Genomic DNA, 22,130 nt, shown 5'->3' on the forward strand with positions numbered 1-22,130 from the left:
AGCTCTGGGCCTGGGAGTTTGTACTCGAGTAGTTTTCCTAGTGAATGGTAGTGTAATTGAAATTGCCCAATATCAGGGTGTTCGGTAGGACCTTCATGTTTTCCAGTGTCTCCAGAAAGGTGGAGTGGTGGTCCTGGGTCATGGAGGGTGATCTGTAGCAGGCCACAATTTGCATTGCAGATTTGCCCGATGTTAGTTGCACATGGATGATCTCAGAGGTGGTATGCTGTGCCACTAACCTGGAGGTGTAGGTATCCCTGATGAATATGGATGCACCCCCTCCTTTTGTGTTTCGGTCCGTGTATATTGGCCGAAACGTGTGGTATGAGTTGTAGCCCGGTAGTGCTTGGGTACTCTCTGGAGCCTTGAACCAGGTTTCAGTTACTGCACAGATGTCGACGTTCTCCATACTGAGAAGTGCTTCGAGCGTGTGCATTTTGAGATTTAAACTGCTGGCATTGAGTAGCATAATCCTCAGTTTTTTATTAATTTGTGCTGTTTACGGAGGTGGGTTTGACTTTTGAGCCTTGCCTAAAAGAGGCACTATGGGGGCAGCAAGAGCCTTGGCCAGTATTCGAAAGCCTAGGGGGTGATAGGTGCAAGCCGTCTCTTGCGAAGTAACGCGGCTTGTCGAGCATGTCGTCCCAGGCTGACAGACACTGGATCCACTTTGAGTGACACCAGAAGCTTAGCCAATTGTTGAAATTGATAATTTTTTTCTTTAATATGAGGTATCATTCTTGGTGAGGGCAGGATGCTACTCAGGGTCAGGGTCATACCAGCCTGGGCTACATGATCAGAGAGCTCTTCCGTGTCTCTTATCATGTAGTCCAGGGATGTACGTCTCAGGTCATTCACACCAACATGAACAATGACAGAGTCATATTTGCACTTGTTCTGGAGTGACCTGAGTACTTGTGTTATGTGGCAGATTCTGGCTCCCGACAGGCAGCTAACAGTAACCTTCTGCTTGTCCAGCATAGTGAGTGGGACGTCAGTGTGCCTGACTATAGAGTCACGTATTACTAGTGTGTAAGGTATGTTGTTTCACCTTAAGGGCTGTGATTGTGCACCACACTGATTTTGTTTTTATGTGTTGTCTGGTTTGTGATGGGAGGTGCAGGTTGTTTGGGTGTCTGCTTTGGAGGTCTCTGATGCTTTTGCTGTTTTTTATTTAGAGCCTCCGAGTATGATTTTGTGTATTTGTGTATTTTTTTTTTTTGCCATTGCTGGTTTAGTAGGTCTATGTGTGGCTGGAGGTGTGGTGCAAGTGTTAACCTTCTCCTCTTGACAGTCTGTTCCAGTCTTGGGTAGAGACAGCTTAGCCTCCAGTTTGGCTGTATAATTGCATCTATCGCATATGTTAGTATTTTGTGGTAGGAAGAGAGGGTTGTCTGCGTACATGAGGCAGTTGTAACATTGCCTCAGGATACCCAGATTCACCAGCTGGATTGGAGAGTACACCTGAAATTGCCCTTTGGTCATGCCTAAATAGTAGGGTGAGCTGCTTAGTCGCTTGGTTGGTGAGGGGTGAATAAAGAGCCTTGCCGTGCTGGGCAATCAAGTGTCATGGTATATTAGTGCTTGCTGTTAGGTTTGAGCAAGTGCTGGGCTGTAGGATGCTTTTTGAGTGCTTAGGTTGAGAGTTAGACTAGTTTCAAGGGAAAAACTGAAGAGGAGACTTAGTGGAGCCGGGAATAATTTAACCGTAGCTAACCGGCGCTGCCCGGTGCGCATAACCGTGCAAACGCAGTTTTTATAGCAGGGAAATGAGAGAGAAATTAGCCCAAAATGGCCAATAAACTACTAACTTCTTGACTGGAACCACACTCCTCCAGGGGCAGATAGGCTGCTCAAAGCTTCCCTCTCACAGGTGAACAGAGAAACTTCCTTCTATCCAAGTCAGGTATGGGCAACTCAGCAACTTGTAACACAGCCCCTGAATTCAGCACTAGCCTGAAAACTGGACAATACTAGCTTAGAAAGGCGGGAAACAAGGAATTTTTTTGTTTTGTTTTTTTGAAAAGCTAAGGCAAAAACAGTAAAAAAAATACACTTAAAACAGCTTTAAACGACTACAAACTATCAGAAAGGCTATTACACTTTAGTGTGTAGCCTACAACAGTTAAATTATTTAAACAAAAAACGACTTTTTAAAACTGCATGCAGTCAAATAAGTACAATATGTGAAAAAAGCAAGCTTTATGTTGTCCTATCTCGCCTTCATTCTTACATGTGGACTCGGCCGATTACAAACGCTCGAAGTCTCTAAGTTGGCTCTTGGCAAGGTAGGTATCCCATAATGCAGTGTTATCAATCCCCAGATCTCATTTGCCTCTTTACGAGTTCAGAAGTGTTCTTCTTGGCTGTGGTTAAGTGAACTTTTCATCTGTGTTTTTTTCTTGCATTTATACTTAGTATATAGTTGGATTAGTTAGAAAATACTTAGAATATAATTATTATACTAGTTTTTACATAGTAGTGAATATTAGGTGTTTAATAGTTTTGCTGTTTTGTCAGCAGTTTTGGCCATCATTTTTCCACAGGCCTGTGTGTGTGTTTATTGGTATCCCATACTGGTAGCTTAGATTTCGCCTGTTGAGCCTTTTATCAGCTTATATAGAGTGTTTGCTATTGAGGTCTTTCTAGTTTAGTCTGTTTTTTTATTGATATTGGGATTTTCCTACACGTGTGTATATCTGTGTTTGTGTAGTCAGCTTAGCTAACTGTTTTCTGGTGTGGTGTGTTTCTCTTGTAGCAAAGTCCATTTTCCATTAGAGGACTTTTCCAGTTGTGTGTTCTTCCCTCGTTTCTCATTGGGCTAGGCCTGTTTAAGTTAGAGGACCTAGTCCTCTTATTATACTGTTGCTTTCTCTTCTGCTTTAGCAGGGCTAGGACCATTTGAGTTAGAGGACCTAGTCCTCTCCTCCTGTTACTTCTCCCTTTTTGTGGTGTCATCACCCCTTTAGCTGGGGTCCGTTTACGTTAGAGGATCTAGCTAATTCCCCTTCTGTTGTTGTTCTGTGTCATCTGCTGCTACTTAGAGTTATCTAGTATGTCTAAAGATAAAGAAAAGTATCATAAACCTTCGGGTTTTTAGAAGTGCCAAAAATGTAGTAAACAAATGTCCATAATGGATGGGCATACTGTGTGTGTCTACTGTTTAGGGGCCATTCACTTACAAGAGAGCTGTACTTTTTGTCATGCTTTTATCTCTTGAGTCCTTCAAGAAAGGAAACCAAGCTTATTTTGAAAGGTCTCCTAAAACCATCTGTTGAGGAAGCTTTAGGTAGTTCTTTATCCTCTCAATCTGCAGTGTCTTCCTCTAGTCAAAAAGAAAAGACTGCTAAGAGGCCATCTCCAGTGTCCTCAGAGAGATCTGGACCTCCTGAAATAATATCTAAAACTATTAAGACTTCCACCCCATCAGCTCCATTGCCTTCAGAGTCGACTGAGGTCATTACCATTGATGAGCCTATATCGGCCCCAAGAACTTTGGAGTCAAAAAAGGATCTTTCAACTTGGAGCCGGTCTACAGACATTCCTCCAGTCTCCCCTACCTTGAGATCTCCTACCCTCGCCAACCCTTTCCTTTAGGTCCTCTAGGAGCAGACTATTGGATGAAGATGTGGAGAGGGTGGTACTCAGACTTTTGAAGGCTCCAAGACTGGCAAATTTACTCAAGGCTCTGGCCCAGCTGGCTTCGGAGCTGTCCGAACCTTTTTTAATCCACCACTGTTCCTCCTCTGAGCCATACTGGTCTGTTGGAGCCAGAACATTCAGTATTACTTGTAGTAGAACCTTCGGTTCTGGCACTCCATGATGCCTTATCGGAACCGATGTCTGCTCTGATGCTCTCGGTGCCATCCGTGGTATCTAGGAGCCGAAGTTCACCAGTCGGCCCAGATGGGAGTTTCTGGGACCCGAGCCTCCTCGCTTCCGAGTCTACCTCTCAGTGCGTCAGCTCAGCTGAGCATGGTTCGTACATCGGCTTCAGAACCGATTTCCCTAGAACTGAGGGCTATCTCTGCTTCTTCGGGACCAGTGGTGTCCTCGGAACTGGGGGTGTCTGCCTTTGAGATGATGATGAGAGTGCTGTCCAGATCTACAGCTCTACACAAAGATGCTGATGTTTTTCCCCGAAAAGCACCGTCCTCTGTCTTGATGCCATCCTATCCACAGGACAGCAGAGATCTGCAGCCTCAGGAACCCCTTCTGGGGGGGCCCCCATTCTTCCGAGACCTCCCCAGAATTACCCTTCTGAGGCGCCTCCTCTGAAGAAAACATGCAACAGGAAGCATGTGGACTCCCCTGATGAGTCAGTCACCTCGGACACTGACCTCGAGGAGTCAGAAGCGTCCCCAAGGTCATCCTCTGATATCTCCTTTGTAGATATCCTTGAGATCATGAAACAGATAGGTGTCTGGCCTACCATCACCCCTTCTGATGAGGAGTCTGTGTACCTGAAGGCTTTCAGATCTCAACCTTCAGCCTCTTGGGTGTCTCTGCCTTTCGATGAGCTCATGGACTTGGTCAGTCAAAAGATGTGGGAATCACCTGACACCATGGAGCCAGTCCCTAGGAGGCCAAACAAATTTCTGTCAGCCCCCAAGGAAAATGATTTCTTGATGAAAGGTTTGCCGGTAGACCAAGAAAGAGCTTGCAGAGACGTCCTCATCTGTCCATCCGCCGAACAAAGAGTCTTGAACGATGGGCAGATATGGGAAGCGTGTTTTTTCTTCAGCGGCTTTTACCCTTAGATCGCTGAATTATCTTACTCATTTTATAAGGCTTCAGAGAGATCTCCTGAAGGGGCTAGGAGATACTCTACAAGGTACTTCAACTGCGGGGGTACCAGAAAAGGTTACTGCTCAGTTATCCACCTTAAACTCCATAGTGAACTCCTCCATGAGACTGATATACGCAGCAGGTGGAGCGAGTAGGGCAGCGGGTTCAGGAGTTTCCCTGAGGAGACACTCCTGGATGCACTTGTGTAACTTTGCAGAACCCTTTAAGTGTACCTTCACAAATGCCCCTTGGGCGGTTCCTCACTGTTTGGACCTAAAGTTAAGGATACACTCACCAGATGCGAGCAGGAAGGAAGAACACACACTGCCATTGGAGTACATTTTTTCTTCCCTTCAAGACCCTATCCTAAAGGGCAGAAAGGCGGGAAGATGTGGTTCAAGAAATTACAGAGGTTTTCCCAGATGCACAAGGTAATTCCTTCCCCAGTTGCAGAGGGGGAGGAAATAATGGTAGATGCCGTTCTAGAGGCAGAGGGGAGTCTGCAGAACCAGGGTGACCATGATTCTGACGTCCCTATCAGCGCTCCTGAAAGGAGGCCTGACTGTGCTACTCTGGAGCCAGTTGGGGGACGTTTATCTTCGTACCCAGAATCCTGGCCCAGCATCATAAAAGACAAGTGAGTACAAAACATAATATCCAGAGGATACTCCATACCCTTTTTCCTACCCCCCTCCTCGAACCAGGAAAATCCTGGATGTTCCACCCAATCACTGGGATCAAGCAACTGTAGAGAGAGATCCAAAAGTTGCTAAACAAGAGAGTCATCCAAACCGACCCTGCAGACCAGATAGGATTCGGAACTTACTCGAGATTCTTTTTAGTACCGAAAAGAACAGGGGACTGGAGGCCCATATTGAATCACAGCAAACTAAACAAATCGGTAAAGAATTCCAAGCTCCGAATGGTGACACTGCAGTCTATACTCCCCCTTTTAGGGAAAGACAATTGGATGTGCTCAGTAGACCTCCAAGATGTATACTACCACATAAAAATGGACAGAGCATCGAGGAGTCACTTACGCTTCTGGCTGGGAGTCACTGACCATCAGTTTCGTGCTCCACCCTTTGGTCTCACTACAGCCCCCAGAGTGTTCACCAAATGCATGGCAGTAGTAACGGCTCACTTGAGACATCTTGAATTCCGAGTGTTTCCGTACCTGGACGACTGGCACCTGACTGCCACCACCAAGCATCTACTTCAAAGGGCCAGAGACATGACCCTACAAATTTGTGCTCAGCTAGGCATTACAATAAACTTGCAAAAGTCTGCCTTGTTGCCCTGGCAGCATGTTACCTTTATAAGCACAGAAATAGACACCGTTTCAATGATGGCATGCCTTCCCATTGACAGAATTGTGAATCTCAAACAGATATTCCCAAACGCAAGGTCAAGGCAAAGATAGTGCTCAAACTACTGGAAACAATGGCCTCAACCATAACCCTCGTTCCCTTAGCCAGGATGCATATGAGAATCCTATAGTGGTTACTCTTCTACCAGTGGTCACTTCAGGAACTTCCTCTGTCTCACCCAATCATAACAACAGAAACTTGCAAGAAGGATCTTCGTTGGTGGATTCAGTCCAACGAGTTAACCATCAGACCCCCATTCATTCCACATCAACCTGTTGCTGCTGTGACCACGGATGCTTGCCAGATTTGGGGTGGGGGGGGGGGGGCATTACTTGGAAAAGGCAATCCAAGGCATATGGCAAGAACACAAGGCCCATTTTGCACATCAATGTTCTAGAGATGAGAGCAGTAATTCTGGTGTTGCAAGCACTCCACAACTCTCTTCCTCTAGGGATGGTTGCTATCCAGTCAGACAATATGTCAATGGTATGGTATATAAAACAAACAGGGAGGAACCAGATTATACCCACATTGTCGAGAGGCTCTGAGGGTTTGGCAGTGGGCAATATCTTCCCAACGCTTTCTAGTCACAACACACATCCCGGGGAAATCCAGTGTGATAACCGACAAGCTCAGCAGGGCAATTTTGATGCCTCACGAGTGGTCTCTGAATCAGATAATAGTGGAAGAGATCTTCAGCAGATGGGGGCCAGCCTTGCTGCGATCATTTTGCCACCCCTATGAACGCCGAATACAGCAGCTACTTTGCCCTAATCCCCCCTCCGAGGAAACTCCCAGAGATGCTCTTGTTCACAGTTGGCCCTCTGGGCTACTTTATGCCTCATCCAGAAAGCAAAATTGTTGGGAAGCAAGATGATTCTCATTGCTTCATATTGGCCTTGTCAGATCTGGTTCCCCTTTCTCTTTCCTCATCTACTGGAGGATCCATGGATTCTGGACCCAGTTCCAGACCTGCTGACACATATGTCAGGAATGCTCCATCCCTCTCCACTCCCTCAACTTGACAGCTTGGCTGCTCCAATTCCAACCTTAGGCTTCAGGATTTCACTCCAGCCGTAAACCATATCTTGATATCCTCTCAAAAGGTTTCTACCAGAAAACTGTATGCTAATAAATGTAAAAGATTTTCTTTCTGGGCGCAGTCCAGAAGCATAGACCCCTTCACTGCCCCAATCTCTTCAATTTTGGATTTCCTTTTGGAACTCTTCCAACAAGGCTCAGCCGCTGCCACAATTATTGAATGGCACTACCTTATTGAGACTCCAGTTAAGGAACCTGTTCTTCCTTGGGACTTAAACTTTGTCCTGTCACACTTAACCTCACCACCCTTTGAACCTTCATCCACTTGCGATCTAAAGTTCCTCTCTTGTTAAACTTTTTTTCTGGTAGCAATAACCTCTGCTAGAAGAGTTTCAGAGCTACAAGCGCTTTTAGTCAAACCTCCTTATTTAATCTTCCATAAAGACAGGATTTCGCTTCAAACTTAACCCATCCTTTGTCCCCAAGATTTGCTCCCAATCTAATATTAACCAATCAATTGAATTGCCAGTGTTTTTCCCTAACCATACCAACAAGGCAGAATACAGACTTCATCTTGATGTGCACAGGCAATTGAGGTTCTACCTCCACAGAACTAAAGAATTCAGTAAGTCTGATTTATTCATATCCTTTTCGGAGGCAAAAAAGGGTATGCCAGTCTCTAAAGTCACATTATCTAATTGGGTTTCTAATTGCGTAACTTTTATATACTCTTCCAATAACAAGGAACTCCCCTTCAAAGTTAGAGGTCACTCAACCAGGTTAGTAGCAACATCCACTGTCTTTCAAGTCAGAATTTAAATGGAGAATATTTGTGCAGCTGCGACTTGGGCAAGCCCACATACGTTTATTACTCATTGCAAAGTTAATTTGGCCTCCAGCTTCCTTTGGTTCCACAGTGCTTGAGTGCATTCCCGTGAGCCACCCAAGAAAAAGGTGCTAGGGACGCTGTCCCACATGTAAGAATGAAGACGAGATAGGACAACATAACGTAAAGAAGTTATGTACTCAGCATAACATTCTATGTTTGTTGTCCATCTCGTCCTTCATTCTTATGAACCCACCCACCTACCCCCATCCATATAGTCTTAGAGGACCTGGTAGGAAATTTTGCTCTTTCCTTATGTTGGCGACCTTTCACTATTTTTTCTCCCTTACCTGAGGGTACAGTTTAGCTATTTTCTATTATAGTTAGCAGCAAACAAGATCTAAGGATTGATACCACTGCACTATGGGGATACCTACCTTGCCACGAGCCAACTTAGAGACTTCGAGCTTTTGTAATTGGCTGAGTCAGAGCCGAGGATCGGCTCCAAACCCACATGTAAGAATGAAGTGCGAGATGGATAACAAACAGAACGTTATGGTGAGTACATAACTACTTTTTTTTGGTTTTCAGTGGGAGTGCTTTCAATGCGTTTCCATCGAATGCAGTGTGTTCAGAATTTTTTATACATGTCTTTTTTATTTAAAAAATTTTTAGTAATGTGTACTTCTGGTACAGATCTTTTCGTAAAGTGGAAGATTTTATTCATTTGTATTTGTTTTATGATACTAGTTGTAACAAGCTCTTTCTTCAGTGTGTTTGTTTCACCATTGCTGTTACTGTTCATTTAATTTTAACAGAGTCTCTACCTCTTCCAGTGAGTCACTCACCAGCTGTAGATTGCTACACCTGAATATTACTTTTATACATAATGCTTTTCTGTTAATTTTTTCCTTTGTGCTTTTGCCCATGAGCTCTAGTTTGACTATGCTCTGTTATTTCCCTGTACCAGGTATTCCCAATACAGGGGCAAGTGTTATCTGGTAGGACTATTGCCCAGTCATCTGCAGGGGTTTTGTGCACTTGCCGGATATTGGATAAGACCCTTTCATAGGCAAATGGGCAAGGGGCCACAATCTCCATGGAGAACACAGTGCTCTTTCGATGTGATTACACCCTGTCATGTATCCATGATGAGGTCTGACACTGAAACAGCTTCATGGCCAATTAGATTGCCGCAGACCATCCTTTGCAGTGCCACCCCTTTTTTAAGGGATTGTTTCCGTGGATGTCCCAGATGCATCCCCTTTCAGGATATGGTGCACTCATCCTCCTCATGCCAGCCCCAGCAGATGCTCAAGCAGCTAACTGATCTCTGACTGTCTTGGCTGTATTAAGGACTTTATCCTTCTATGCAGTGGAGTGGAATTCTTGTAAAAAATTTTAGGCATTTCTTCAGTTTGTTCGGTTCCACAAGTTGGGCTGTTGGTGTGTCTTTTCTTATGGTATCTTACCTCAAAGAACTGAAAAACGTGCAGCAGCGCATTGCATAAAATAAAGCCTTGAGCATCACTGTGTCAGCACACTGTGGAGTTGAACCTCAAATCTACAAGAAAGAAGGGCAGTTTTTGTGTTTGACCAAAGAAGACACATTTTAAGGTAGGATACAGCACAAAGGTTAAGATTTATTTTTATAGTGACTGCTTCCCAAAGATCTGCCGTTAACAGTACTGTATTAAGAATATGAACTCCATTTGAATTTGAAAAATGGATTTGAAGTAGATTTCAAAGCCCACATTTCTTGCAGAGGTCTTTATCTTATACAGTGCCTAATATTAATTGCCTGCATCACTGCACATTGGGGAAAGGAGAATTTTCCATACAGTGACAAAATCTGTTGAGTGTTTGTTACTTCTCAGCAATGGACAGAAGTGGGAGTTGCAACCCTCTTATACATCACAGTGAAATTTGTATTGAAGTGCTTTTGCATTGCAGGTAGTTTGACTGTTGTACTGACTTATGGGTGTGTATTATGTATAATAATGCTGAAGTTGGACATTACCTTATACGTGTTCGGTCATTCTGATTTTTTTTTTTTTTTAATGTAGATGTAGAAACTGAGTTCACAGACTAAAACTGAACTGTATGAATAATTACCTTTTTGTGTTGCATTATTTTCAAGGTACAGAACGAAGAAATTCAGGTCAAGGATCACCTATTGCTTTTGAACCGGCTGCCAGCCAGCATTCTCCCCCAAACAGTTGCTCAGGAAAGATCAAAACAGATTCTCAGAATGCATCAGTTACGGTATTTATTTATTTATTTATTTATTTATTTATTTATTTATTTATTTATTTATTTTGTCTTTTAACTACAGTACAACTAACTTTATGCTGTCAATAAAACTCCAATGTACACCGCAGTGTGGAGAAGAGAACTGATTATTTGTCTAATTAGTGATGGACGTCATTGAAAGGAAGGAGTACAGTCGGTCATTTTGCCCAGTACTCTGAAGTGTCAGTCTAGTATGAGTGACCAAGATTAGCTCATGTGAGAACCAGCTAGTAGGGTTTGAGAGTGCATGTCTTATAAAATATTGCTATTAAAGGTAAAGCGTTTGAACACTGCTTCAGGTTATGCGTTGTACCACACAAACAATCCCAAAAGCAGTGCATTGAGATTGCATATAGACAGGAGATGCAGCAGATCATATGCTTGTGTCCAAGCAGCAGTGGGGCCATGTAATCAACTGGGAATGGTGGTATAATGGGGAATGCGTTTTTAAGAAGTGGGGCAGTGTATAACCGGTCTGGTCCAGCTTTATATGTGGCATATTATACAGCATTGGGGGACCGTGTAATCACTTAGAAGTGAAGAGGTGAGCACAGTATAACCTGCCTGCCCAGACGTCGATGCTTTCAGTGATCAGACATACTGAACAGGACCAACCGGTAGTTAGACAAACTTCCATTAAGTGTTGTTCAAGTTTCATGATGTCTGTTATGACTTTTATTTCAGTGAGAAGGGTTCCTGTAGATCTGTGGGTGTTCATTGTAGTATTCAGTCCTGCAGTCATGACTTCTGGTGATTTCTGTCTGCAGCTTGCTTGACTTCAGACGTTTTATACCTTCCCCCGCCTGGCTTGAGCTCTCTGTCTCCAATCTGGACATCAGGTTATATCTGTGATATGAGGGATGCTGGCTAATGTCATCTATTGGTCTCTCTTACCACAGTGTGAGAAGGTGCATGCTGTGAGTTAATGTCAGTTTTGTATATGTAGTTGTGCTTAGAGAGCTTAGATAAATACCTCATTGAGGATTTTTGTTTTCTTTATATGTGCATTGTTTTTTGCTGTTGTATCCTGTTCAGATATTTGATTCTGAATCTGAGGAAGTGGATTGTTTTGAGTATGAGAAATGGATACTTTGTAAAGAATTTCTGTTGTATTTTGTATTCTGCTTAAACTCAAAGCATGAAGTAGCTGGCTGTCCTCGGTATGCTTGGTTTATCAAGTGTATGATTAAGCATTGTGCTTGATTTCTCCAGGACTGCCTAGTTCTAAAGACGTGCCTTGTCCAGTTTTGCCATGTCTTCAGCCAAGGCCTCTACTAGCTACTCATCAAAGAAAAAGTACGTGTAAAAGTGCCAAATGAAGGGAGACCAAAAGCAGATATTTGGTATTAGGTCATCTTGAGCCTGACGACACTGAAGGCAGCATGACACATTTGATTACTGTTCTGGAGGCCTACACTCTGTTGAATAATGGTATTTTCTCATGGGCTGAATCACATTGCAGTCAGTCAGTCTAGAGTTCTCTCCAAAGTTTTCTGGAACTGGCACCTAAATTGTTATAAAAACAAAGGAAAGTTTAAAAGATTGGAGGATAACGGAAAACATTTGATCTGTCCTTTTTGTGTATGTGGAAGCTTATGGATAACGGATTGAGGTAGTGGCCATGTACCCTTGACCCAAGAACTTTAAAACTGCTTACACCTGTTAAACCATTAAACCATTCAGATTTAAATCAATGCTCACCATCTTGCCATAGCCTGGGGTGTGGAATTCTCATTCATCCCTGCATTCCGGGGGGGGGGGGCTGTCTAAGAAGAGCAGGAGAAAAAACTTCATGTCATTGGGGTTCTGATACCCAAGATTCAGAGTTGAATTTGGCTTATGCTGGCCAGAGTTTTCACCCTTTCTTCTTTAAATCAGATTCTATTCTCTGCTTTCTTACCGAAGGAGGTTTATTTTAGGGGCATAATTTATAGGTTGAAGGAGGCCTTCAAATGAGTGGTTAGAGATGTTCATCGTGTTACCCTGCTGCAGTCATCACACTTGGGTTATCCTGCCATCAGGCGGTCCCACAGTCGGCCTGAATTCCAAAGTCTTGGTCCGGCGTCGGTTGCTGTTGCTTCTTCCCTGACGTCAGTGTGTCAGAGGTATATAAGAGGCATCCGACGCCATTTTCTAAAGTCTTTCTTGCCACGCGGTGCCCGAAGCAGAAGCAGTTCGCAAGTGCCTGTCGGCCGACACCTGAGATTTTCGATTCGAATTTCAGTCCGAAGTCTTCAATAAAGCTAAGTACCCCATTGGGGAACCTTTTCTTGCCTCAGTCCGATGTCAGAAAAAGTTAACAATTGCATTTCTTGTGGGAAGCAAATACCTCATAAGGACTTCCATTCCTATTGTATTCCTTGCCTAGGCCCAGACCACAACGTCACAGGTTGTCTGTTTTGTGCTAGGTTTATTAAATGAACTATCAAACGCCGTTTTCACTTCGCACGACATTACTTTGGTAGGAAATTTAATTATATCATGCTGTCGGAGCAGCCGACGACTGGCATACATAAAAAACGCAAGGATAAGGAAAGGCAGCCTAGGAGCAAGCCAGACTCCTAGGCCTCTGCTGGGCCTGTCGCCGGTTCTCTGGTTTTCAGTGAGGCGCCCACGCAGCCCCTGACGACCACAGAACTGGAACCCCAGACAGCTGCGGATTCTCAAGAGGAGTCTACTAGGCCAACGCAGCCATCTTCCGACATGAGCAGAAGTAGACCCCGGTGCAGTGGAAACGCCTTCGGTTGCAGAAGGTGTCTTCAGACCGACTACGCTCACCATTAAATCTTATGCTAAGCTTAAAACTCCTTTAAAACCTAAGAAGACTGTGCATCAGTGTACAGTTCAAGGCCCCATGCCTAAGAAACAGATTCTTAAGATGGCTGAAGATTTGATTACCCTAATCAGGGGCACCCATCCCCCTCCTGGTAAAAGACCAAGACAAGAGGAGGATTATGCTTCCTCTGACCAGGTTTCAATTTCCTCGGATTCTACTGAGGAACAGGATTACACTTTTCCACCTTATGAAGACTCTGATGCTGAAGACTCTATTCCCTCAGCATCTCCCCGTGAAGACTACTCCTTTGGGGAAACTTTACATACCATGAGGGAACATTTCCACTGGGAAGGCCAGGACTGCTCTGATTCTAAGAAAAGGCTCCGAGAGTTCATTTTACCACCCCAGCACAGACCTCTTGCTATCCCTCCAGTTTTAGATATTGTGGATGATGTTTACTTGGAGTCTAGTTTAAACCCAGACTCTCTACCTCCTGCTCCAGCCAAACCAGACAGATACTACAGAGTACCTGACTCACACAAATTCCTCTATAAAAGCCCTGTGGCTGACCCAGAAACAATTTCCCAGGGTCCTAAGGGAGCTAAAGCTTATATGGCTAAAAATCCTGTGCCCTCTGAAAGTGATTCCAGAGCCCTAGATAGATGGGGAAAGAAAATATACACCTCAGCAACTCTGGCTATGAGAGCATTAAATTGTCAGGTTCACATGCTAAAATATCAGCAATTCCTAATGTCTAAATGAAAACAAAAAATGAGCACACATACTGAGCAGTCTGAATTCAAGGAAATGCAGGATCTGTTGCATGCAGCTGAACAGGTGGGCAAACATACTTTACAGTGCGGATTTGATTCGTTGGAAGCTTCCTGTAGAGCAGCTGTTACTGGCTCTGTCATATGTAGATATGCTTGGTTAAAAGAACAAACCCTACCTGATCATGTTGTAGCAAAATTATTGGATGCACCTTTACAGCAGGTTGTATTATTTGGTGTCCAAGCTGAAGAGGTTTTAAAGAAAATGGAGGATAAGGCAAAGTCTATGCAGACGGTCAAAAATTTCTTGCAGGTACAACCCCCTAGTTTCAGCAGAAATTGGCCAACAAAAAAGTGGTCCTTTCCAGCTTCTGACAGATCACAGAGGGGCAAATACAGACGCCCAATGGGCAGAGGTCAGTCACAAGGCCCTTACAAACCTTGCCAATGGGGTACTGCTACTCAGAAAGGAGGAGAAGACAGGCCCCAAGCTAGCAGAAAAACAAACACAAAGACTCAGTCCTCAAACTACCCAGCAAATCTCTCCTGGCAGCTCCCTTGGGAGGAAAATTAGCATTTTTTGCAGACAACTGGCACATCATCACAAAAGAAAAATGGGTCCTAAACATTGTCTCTCAAGGATACAGATTCCCCTTTCATACCTTACCAAGGATAAAAGGAATGCCAAACGTGCCACCAAATCAATGGGCAGAGGCACAAAAGCAAATTACAGCTCTCATGGACAGGAGAGCCATTCAACAGGTACCTACACAGGAGCAAGGACAAGGATTTTACTCAAGACTCTTTCTAGTCCCAAGAAAGGACAAAGCATGGAGACCCATTCTGGATCTTTCAGTTCTGAACACCTATCTACAAGTACCAAAATTCAAGATGCTAACACTACAGCAGCTTCTTCCCATGCTGGACAAGAATGCTTGGCTAGTAACATTGGACCTCAAGGAGGCATACCTACATGTCCCTATCAGACAAAATTGCAGAAGATACCTCCGCTTCATTGCAGGTTCAACGCATTATCAATTCTCTGCACTGCCCTTTGGCTTATCTACTGCGCCCAGGGTCTTTACAAAATGCCTGGCACCAGTAATTGCATACTGCAGACAAAGAGGAATTCAAATATACCCATACCTGGACAACTGCCTTATTCAAGCAGAAAGCAAGGACATTCTTTTAAAGCATCTGGCATTTGTCAAACACCTTCTAAGTTGCCTAGGGTACACAGTAAACGGAAAGAAATCAAAACTAGTGCCCTCACAAAACATAATATTCCTGGGTGCCAGCTTGAATGCAATGGCCCAGATGGCTTATCTCACGCCAGCCAAGCAACAACAGCTGACTCAATATTTCAAAATAATGGCAACAAAGACCCAACTCCCTGCAAGAAAAATTCTGCAGGCTTTGGGATTCATGGCATCTTGCATACTACTAATACCATTTACAAAACTGCATATGAGGAAATTGCAGTGGTACCTGAAAAGCGTATGGACTCAGCACAGCCACAGCTTGGAAACAATGATACCACTCATTCCCATGGGGCACAGGCATGTCACCTCAACAAGGGTCAGCCTTTCACCTTACCCACAGCCAGGCAAACTATGACAACAGATGCATCGGACTATGCCTGGGGAGCACACATGGCAGGACATTGCATTCAGGGCAAATGGACTACAGATCAGAGGCATCTGCATATCGATCAAAAAGAAATGCTAGCAGTACAGAATGCCCTAACAGCTTTCAAGGACCTCTTACACCCAGGACAACTAATAATAGACGGACAATACCACAGTAATGTGGTACATAAACAAGCTAGGGGGCACACATTCCTATCCTCTATGCAGGCAAGCAATGACCTTGTGGAACACTGCACTGTCTTACCAGGTTCAATTACAAGCACAATTCCTGCCAGGAAAGAAAAACACATTGGCAGACGACCTAAGCAGAAACATCATGGATCCACATGAGTGGAAACTAGATCCACAAGTATTTGCAACCTTCCACAAGCTTGGAACGTGGACGCCTTCTCATTCAATTGGAAAACATTAACAGTGTATGCCTTTCCTCCACTGCCTCTTCTAGCAAAGGTACTGCTGAAAGTCAGATTAGAGAGGCCACAAATGATACTCATTGCACCAGACTGGCCACGCCAGCATTGGTATCCAGTTCTAAGGAACATGGCCCACGGCCCACCATGGATTTTACCACAAATTTCTCACCTGCTCACCCAGCGAGACAATCAGATTCTACACAGCCAGCTCAAGACTAAACCTGGCTGCATGGCAAATTACCTAAGCAACCAGCCAACACCTCCATCCAAAGCTGTTATGGATGTCATTCTGGAGGCCAGGAGGCCCAGCACCAGGAAAACCTATTCAGACAAATGGAAAAGATTTTGCGCCTGGAACCAGGTTAAAGGCCAAAATCCCCTTGATCCAAACATTCCTCATATTCTACAATATTTAACTGAGATGTTGCACAAAGGACTTTACTTTTCATCTATTAAGATCCATGCCTCAGCATTTTCAGCTCATTACAACACGGATCCTCCTTTATTCTCACATCCACTCCTAACAGAACAAAGGAGAAAGACTCCTGCACTCTTTGGACATTCACAGGCAATTACGTTACTACTTGGATAAAACTAAGGCTTTCAGAAAAACTGACCAGCTCTTTGTAGCCTATGCTACAGGATCACAAGGAAAAGCTATCTCAAAACAGATCATTTCTAAATGGATAGGGCATTGCATACATTTCTGCTACACGCATCATGGGAAACCGGTACCTGCTAACATTAGGCCCCACTCCACCAGGGCTACAGCTACATCAGCAGCCTTTCTCAGGGGAGTGCCAACCAAGGATATTCTGGAAGCTGCAACTTGGAGTTCAGTGCACACCTTCACCAAACACTATCACTTACCTCTATATTCTAAGACTAGAGCTGGTTTTGCCACTGCAGTTTTGCAGGGCCTACTAGCTTCTTCTAACCCTGTTTAACTCCACCTCCTATCCTTAGCTTTGGGATTCAACCCAAGTGTGATGACTGCAGCAGGGTAACACGATGAACATAGTACAGTTTTGTACCTACCATAAATGTAGATGTTCGAGTGTTCACCCTGCTGCAGTCCAGGTTACCCTCCCTCCATCCCCTCTGAACTAGCTAAACTTATGCATACCACTCTCCTATACAACCTCTGTGGTGTATTTGCTTGTGCCTAAAGGTATTGTTTTATTTTTATCTAGCTATATATATTTTGCCTACCTATAGGGGGCACCTGACATCTGGGGCAAGAAAAACGGAAGAAAATGGCGTCGGATGCCTCTTATATACCCCTGGCGCACTGACGTCAGGGAAGAAGCGACAACAACTGACGCCAGACCAAGACTTTGGAATTCAGGCTGACTGCGGGACTGCCTGACGGCAGGATAACCCAAGTGGTGATGACTGCAGCAGGGTGAACACTCGAACATCTACATTTATGGTAGGTACAAAACTGTACTTTCTGCCACACTCAGATTAAGTATAGGGACTTAATGAGCCTGGCTGAATCAAAACCTTCAGCCATCTTTCCAGTTTTAGAAGTACTGGAAGATGCATTTATTCATGTATCATTGAAACCATATTCCATACTGGCTGCTCCTAGAAAGCCTGACTGGTTTTACAAGGTCCAGGCTAGAATACTTTTATAAGAACCCTGTAGCTGATCCAGATTTTTTCACTGGGTTCCAGTAAAGGGGCTACTCTAGCTCCTTCCAAGGATCTCCTTCCAGTAACAAGGAGAGCCAAGATATTCATAGGTTTTCTGAAGAAAGCCTTCACGTCGGTTTCCCTGTCCTTTAGGGTACTAGATTTGTCAGACTTGCATACTGAAAATTCAGGAATCCCTCTTTACCCAGCTCAAGCTCTAAGGCAAAGGGACTAAGAATAAGGACCTAAACGGAGTGACACTTGAACTTTGCAACCTCGTGTCTGAGTTGCCAAGTATTCCATGCTATGTGGCTGTGATGCACTGAATGCTTCATCAGGGCAGGAGCTGGCTGACCATTCAGTCCCTGCCAGACCATATCATAGTAGAGTCCCTTAATACATCCCTAGAAAGAAAAGGTGTTCAGATGTTTTCCTTTCTCCTCCAATTGATTAAACTGTTAAATGGTTCATCTCATTCCCAAGATCCAAAGTGCAGCAGGAATTGTACAAAAAGCTGCCCTTCATGCCCCAAGGCAAGAAAAAGGCAAATCCCAAAAAAGCTCTCACTGCAAGTGGAGCCGAAGGATAGGCTGTGGAGCACTCGAGGACATGGCACTCAGAGGGAACAGCAGTAACTTAATTAAGCTTCATCTTTCGTCATCCTTCCACCTCAGCCTCTCCTCTTCCTTCCCTGCCTGCTTCCCCTACACCTTTGAAAATTAGGGATCTTTTTGCAGAAGAATAGGAAGAGATTACCAAAGTCCAGTGGGGTCCTCAAACCTATAATTCAGGGTGTATGAACTAAAGTTTTTAATCATTCATACATTCTCGGGTATTCGTCTTGTTCCCAAGAGACACAGACATGGTTTCACCTTTATTGGAAGTTTTACTTGCAAAGGGAGCAATATAGATAGCACCAAAAAGAGAAGAACTGGTACTTTATAGCTCTAAGAAAAGAAGGAATTTGGAACCTATATTAAATCTGTCAAAGTTAAATACTTTTATAATTTCAAAATGCTAACATTGCTGGGGCTTTGAATTCTTCTGCCTCCACAAGCATTTCTGGTAACCATTGGTCTAGGGTATGCCTGCCTTTATGTTTCAATTGCTAGAGAGACAGAAGGTTTCTGAGGTTCAAAGCAGGGGATATCCATTACGAGTTTACTTTTGACTTGTTTACTGCACCCAATGTATTTACCAAATGCCTGGCTCTAGTAATTGCCCTTTAGAGGAGCAAATGCATTCACATCTGTGATTGTCTAATACTGGCAGCTTCCCTAAAAAAGATTCAAATAGCTTTATGGTTTATCCTTTCTTGATTTCTCTCAGCCTCCCAAAATCTCACTTCATGTCTGAGACCAGTGTTGCTCGTAAAAGCACTGCTATATACAGAGAAACAGAGGGCTTTCTTTCCTTCACGCAGCAGGAGAGTTCTGTGGCACATGGCTTCGAGTCCTGAAGGTCCCACTGGCAAAACTGCATTTGAGAAAGCTGCAGTGGTTCCCAAGGAATACATGGTGTCTACATGGTCAGCTTCTGTAGTGTCCTATCCCCTTACTAACGTGCATGTGGAAATAGATGCCTTGATAGATGGGAAAGACAACAGCTGTGTGTAAGGGATGTCCTTCAGTTTGAGCCAGGAAACAGGTTCTCTCTCACCCTGGACTCCTCCAGTTCAACCTGGGGTTATGCATGTGAGAGACATAAGGTTCCATGACATTTGGGCCAAAGACTTTAGGAAAACAGACATCATTGTGAAATAAATTATGCAGTTATTCTAGCCATCAAGATCTTCAAGCCTGTTTGGAAACTGGGTACCCTGCAAACCTTTGCAGACATCAGTAGGTAGGGCGGAACTTACTCCTACTTGTGGTGCACGTTTAGGATCTAGCTCGTGTCATACTTGAACATCAGTGCTTTTTACATTCTATCACAAGATCACTTTTAGCAGATGAACTGCAGGACTGAGACCCACACAAATGAATGTTAAAAAGGGATTTCTTGTGGGATTTCATGCCTTGGGGGGGGGGGGGGGGTGTGGATGTACCAGAAGTAGACTTTTTTGCTTCTTCAGACAACTCTGAATTTTGCACCAGGACCTCCACTCCAGAAACATGGGTGGCAGATGCCTTTTTCCAGCACTGCTAATCTCCATGGTATTTCAGGATATAGAGGAGGAGAAGCCAAAAATGCTGTCAGTAGCTCCCTTTTGCCCCAGGCAACATTATCTGTGCTTGCTCAACTTGGTAAGGTCAGACCCAGTACTGTCGCCTCATTGTATAGACCTTTTGACTCAGAGCAAAAGGTCTCTACTGCTCTCCAACTTGTTGACTATAAGGTTGACAGTATAGATGATTTAGCTTTCCTGCTCCTAATCTTTAGGCACGTTTTTCAGAGAATGTGTGGAAAATTGCAAGGGGAAGCTGGGAAACTACACACAAGAAAACCTTATCTAAATAAATTTACAAAATTCTCTGTATGGGAGCTTAGCAGAAACCAAGACCGAAATACCCCACTGGTGTCCCTACCTGTTGGACCCCCAAAGAACAGAGCTAGCCTATCCCTGTTTGAAGGTACATCTATCAACCATTTCAGTTTGCCTGTAGTTAGACCCCCAGATGTACTCCAAGTTGGTAGTCTTGACAGTTTATAGTGGGTGCTGCATTTGAGACCACCTAAAAAAGCGATTGTTCTACTGTCGGACTTAAGCTATGTGTTATAAAAGCTCACTTTACAACCTTTTGAGACAGTTATTGCCACATCCTACAAATACATGAATAGGAAGACCATTTTATTGGTTGCTACTACTACTACAATGCCAGAATGAGTGCCAGTGTCACCTCACAGCAGGAGGTTCTGTGGTTTGCTTCTCTGCTGGGGTGCCTTCTTTGCAAAGTCTGCATGATCTTCCTGTGTACGTTTTCTCAAAGTACTCTTATTTCTACCCAGCTTTCAGAAGTGTGCAGTACTTAAATTGGCAGATCTGAATTGTCCCTAGGTATGTGTGCATGATACGTAAAAAGGCCTGGCACTATTTCTGCAGTCTACTTGTCTAATAAACTTTGGATGATGATGATGACTTTTCATGGGGTCACTGTAGGAGTCAGATGCAGTTCATAAGCTTGAATGGATGGTTTACTTCTGCTGAGATTAGAGAGCTGCAAGCCCTCTAGTGGAGGGAAACTTTTTTTTTTTAATTTTCCAGAAGGACATGGTCACCTTGTGTATTAATTTCACTTCTTTGGCTATTGTGGTGGAAAGAAATGAACATTGTACTTGACTGTTTACCCCCCTTCTTTCTTTCCAGCTGCGCAGAACAAGGGGGACATTTTGTACTGGATCAATGTACATATGCAGTTTTGGTTTTCTTTCAACAGACCTAAACAGATTAAAACATCAGACCACTTGTTTATCTGCTTTGTCAGGGGTAGGGAGGGAAAGCCTGTAAAACAAGCAAATCATATCCACAAGAGCTTGCACACTGTATTTACTTTTATGTCTTCCACAGCGAAGCTGTCTCGGAGAATGTTAAAGCTCACTCCAATAGGGCCACTTCAGTCACTGCTGCTTGCTTCAGAGAGGTTAGTCCTTAATCCATCCTGGAAGCATTTATCTGGTCATCATTCCATCTCATCTCAAAGCATTGCAATCTAGAAACTGCTTCTAAGTCAAGGGTGGGTTTTGCAGTGTGAGAAGCTTCCCAGAAGGTAAGAATGCAAATATAGCCAGAACCATTGGCATAGAAGGATAAAGCCTTGCTGTGGCTGTTTCTGTTAGAGTTCAGCTAGCCATTCAGGCACTTGCTGAAGCTGAGGGTGAGACCCATCCTTGGGAGGGATGAGTAGAACCTGATGCACTCTGTCACTATCCCTTGGAGGAAGGGGCTTGCTGGCTGGCATTAGCCAAGTGGTATCTTTCATCACAAGTGTGTGGAAGTGCACACTGGCAGAGAGTGGGCATTGTGGGCCACCACAGTGACATGGTTCACATCCCCACCCACTCCCAGATGTTGAGGTTAAGCTAAAATGCTGTCATTGCAGGGATGAAGGTGAGAGTACAGAGCACCTGGAGAAATCGTTTTGGGGCCATGTGACTGGGATCTTTATTCCTGTCTGCAGGTCATTTTGTACTGTGGCACTACTTGTTTTCTTGTCTATCCAGGGCAAAAAAAGAGCTTTAGGTGGCATTGGCTGACATCTGTGTTACACTGCCAGTGTCTAGTAGCTCAGAAAACCAGAACTCGGTTGCTTCTTTGAAACTTTCTAAAGCCTTTTTGTGGGAAACCTTCCTTCTCAAGCCTTCTTTGAGGGATCCATTTCCTCCTTGGACTTTACTTCATTGCTTCAAGCTTTAATTAAACCACTTCATGAGCCAGCAGCTTCAGCAAAATTAAAATTTATGTTCTAGAAGACTGTTTTGCTGGTGGCCATTACATCAGATAGGAGAATTTGAGTTCCAGACATTGTTTTGCAAGCCTTCTTATTTGATCTTTCTTAAGGGCAGGGTGCCTCTTTGGACCAGTCCAAATTTTCTTCCAAAAGTGCCCTCAAAGGCTGCTCTTATCCAG

General features: G+C 44.0%; 1 protein-coding gene across 1 annotated transcript in view; it reads left to right on the forward strand.

The window, feature by feature from the left end:
* LOC122799503 (MLX interacting protein) overlaps positions 1 to 22,130 on the forward strand; it is a gene marked incomplete in the record, with an annotated part of 1,086,811 nt that overhangs the window by 616,667 nt on the left and 448,014 nt on the right. Inside the window, 1 exon segment of the mRNA XM_044068616.1 lies at positions 10,166 to 10,290. Within this exon segment, the coding sequence (XP_043924551.1) occupies positions 10,166 to 10,290 (125 nt within the window).

The sequence above is a fragment of the Protopterus annectens genome, chromosome 4.part0 (genome assembly GCF_019279795.1).
Source record: "Protopterus annectens isolate FY-2018-M chromosome 4.part0, PAN1.0, whole genome shotgun sequence".
Lineage (NCBI taxonomy): Eukaryota > Metazoa > Chordata > Ceratodontiformes > Protopteridae > Protopterus > Protopterus annectens.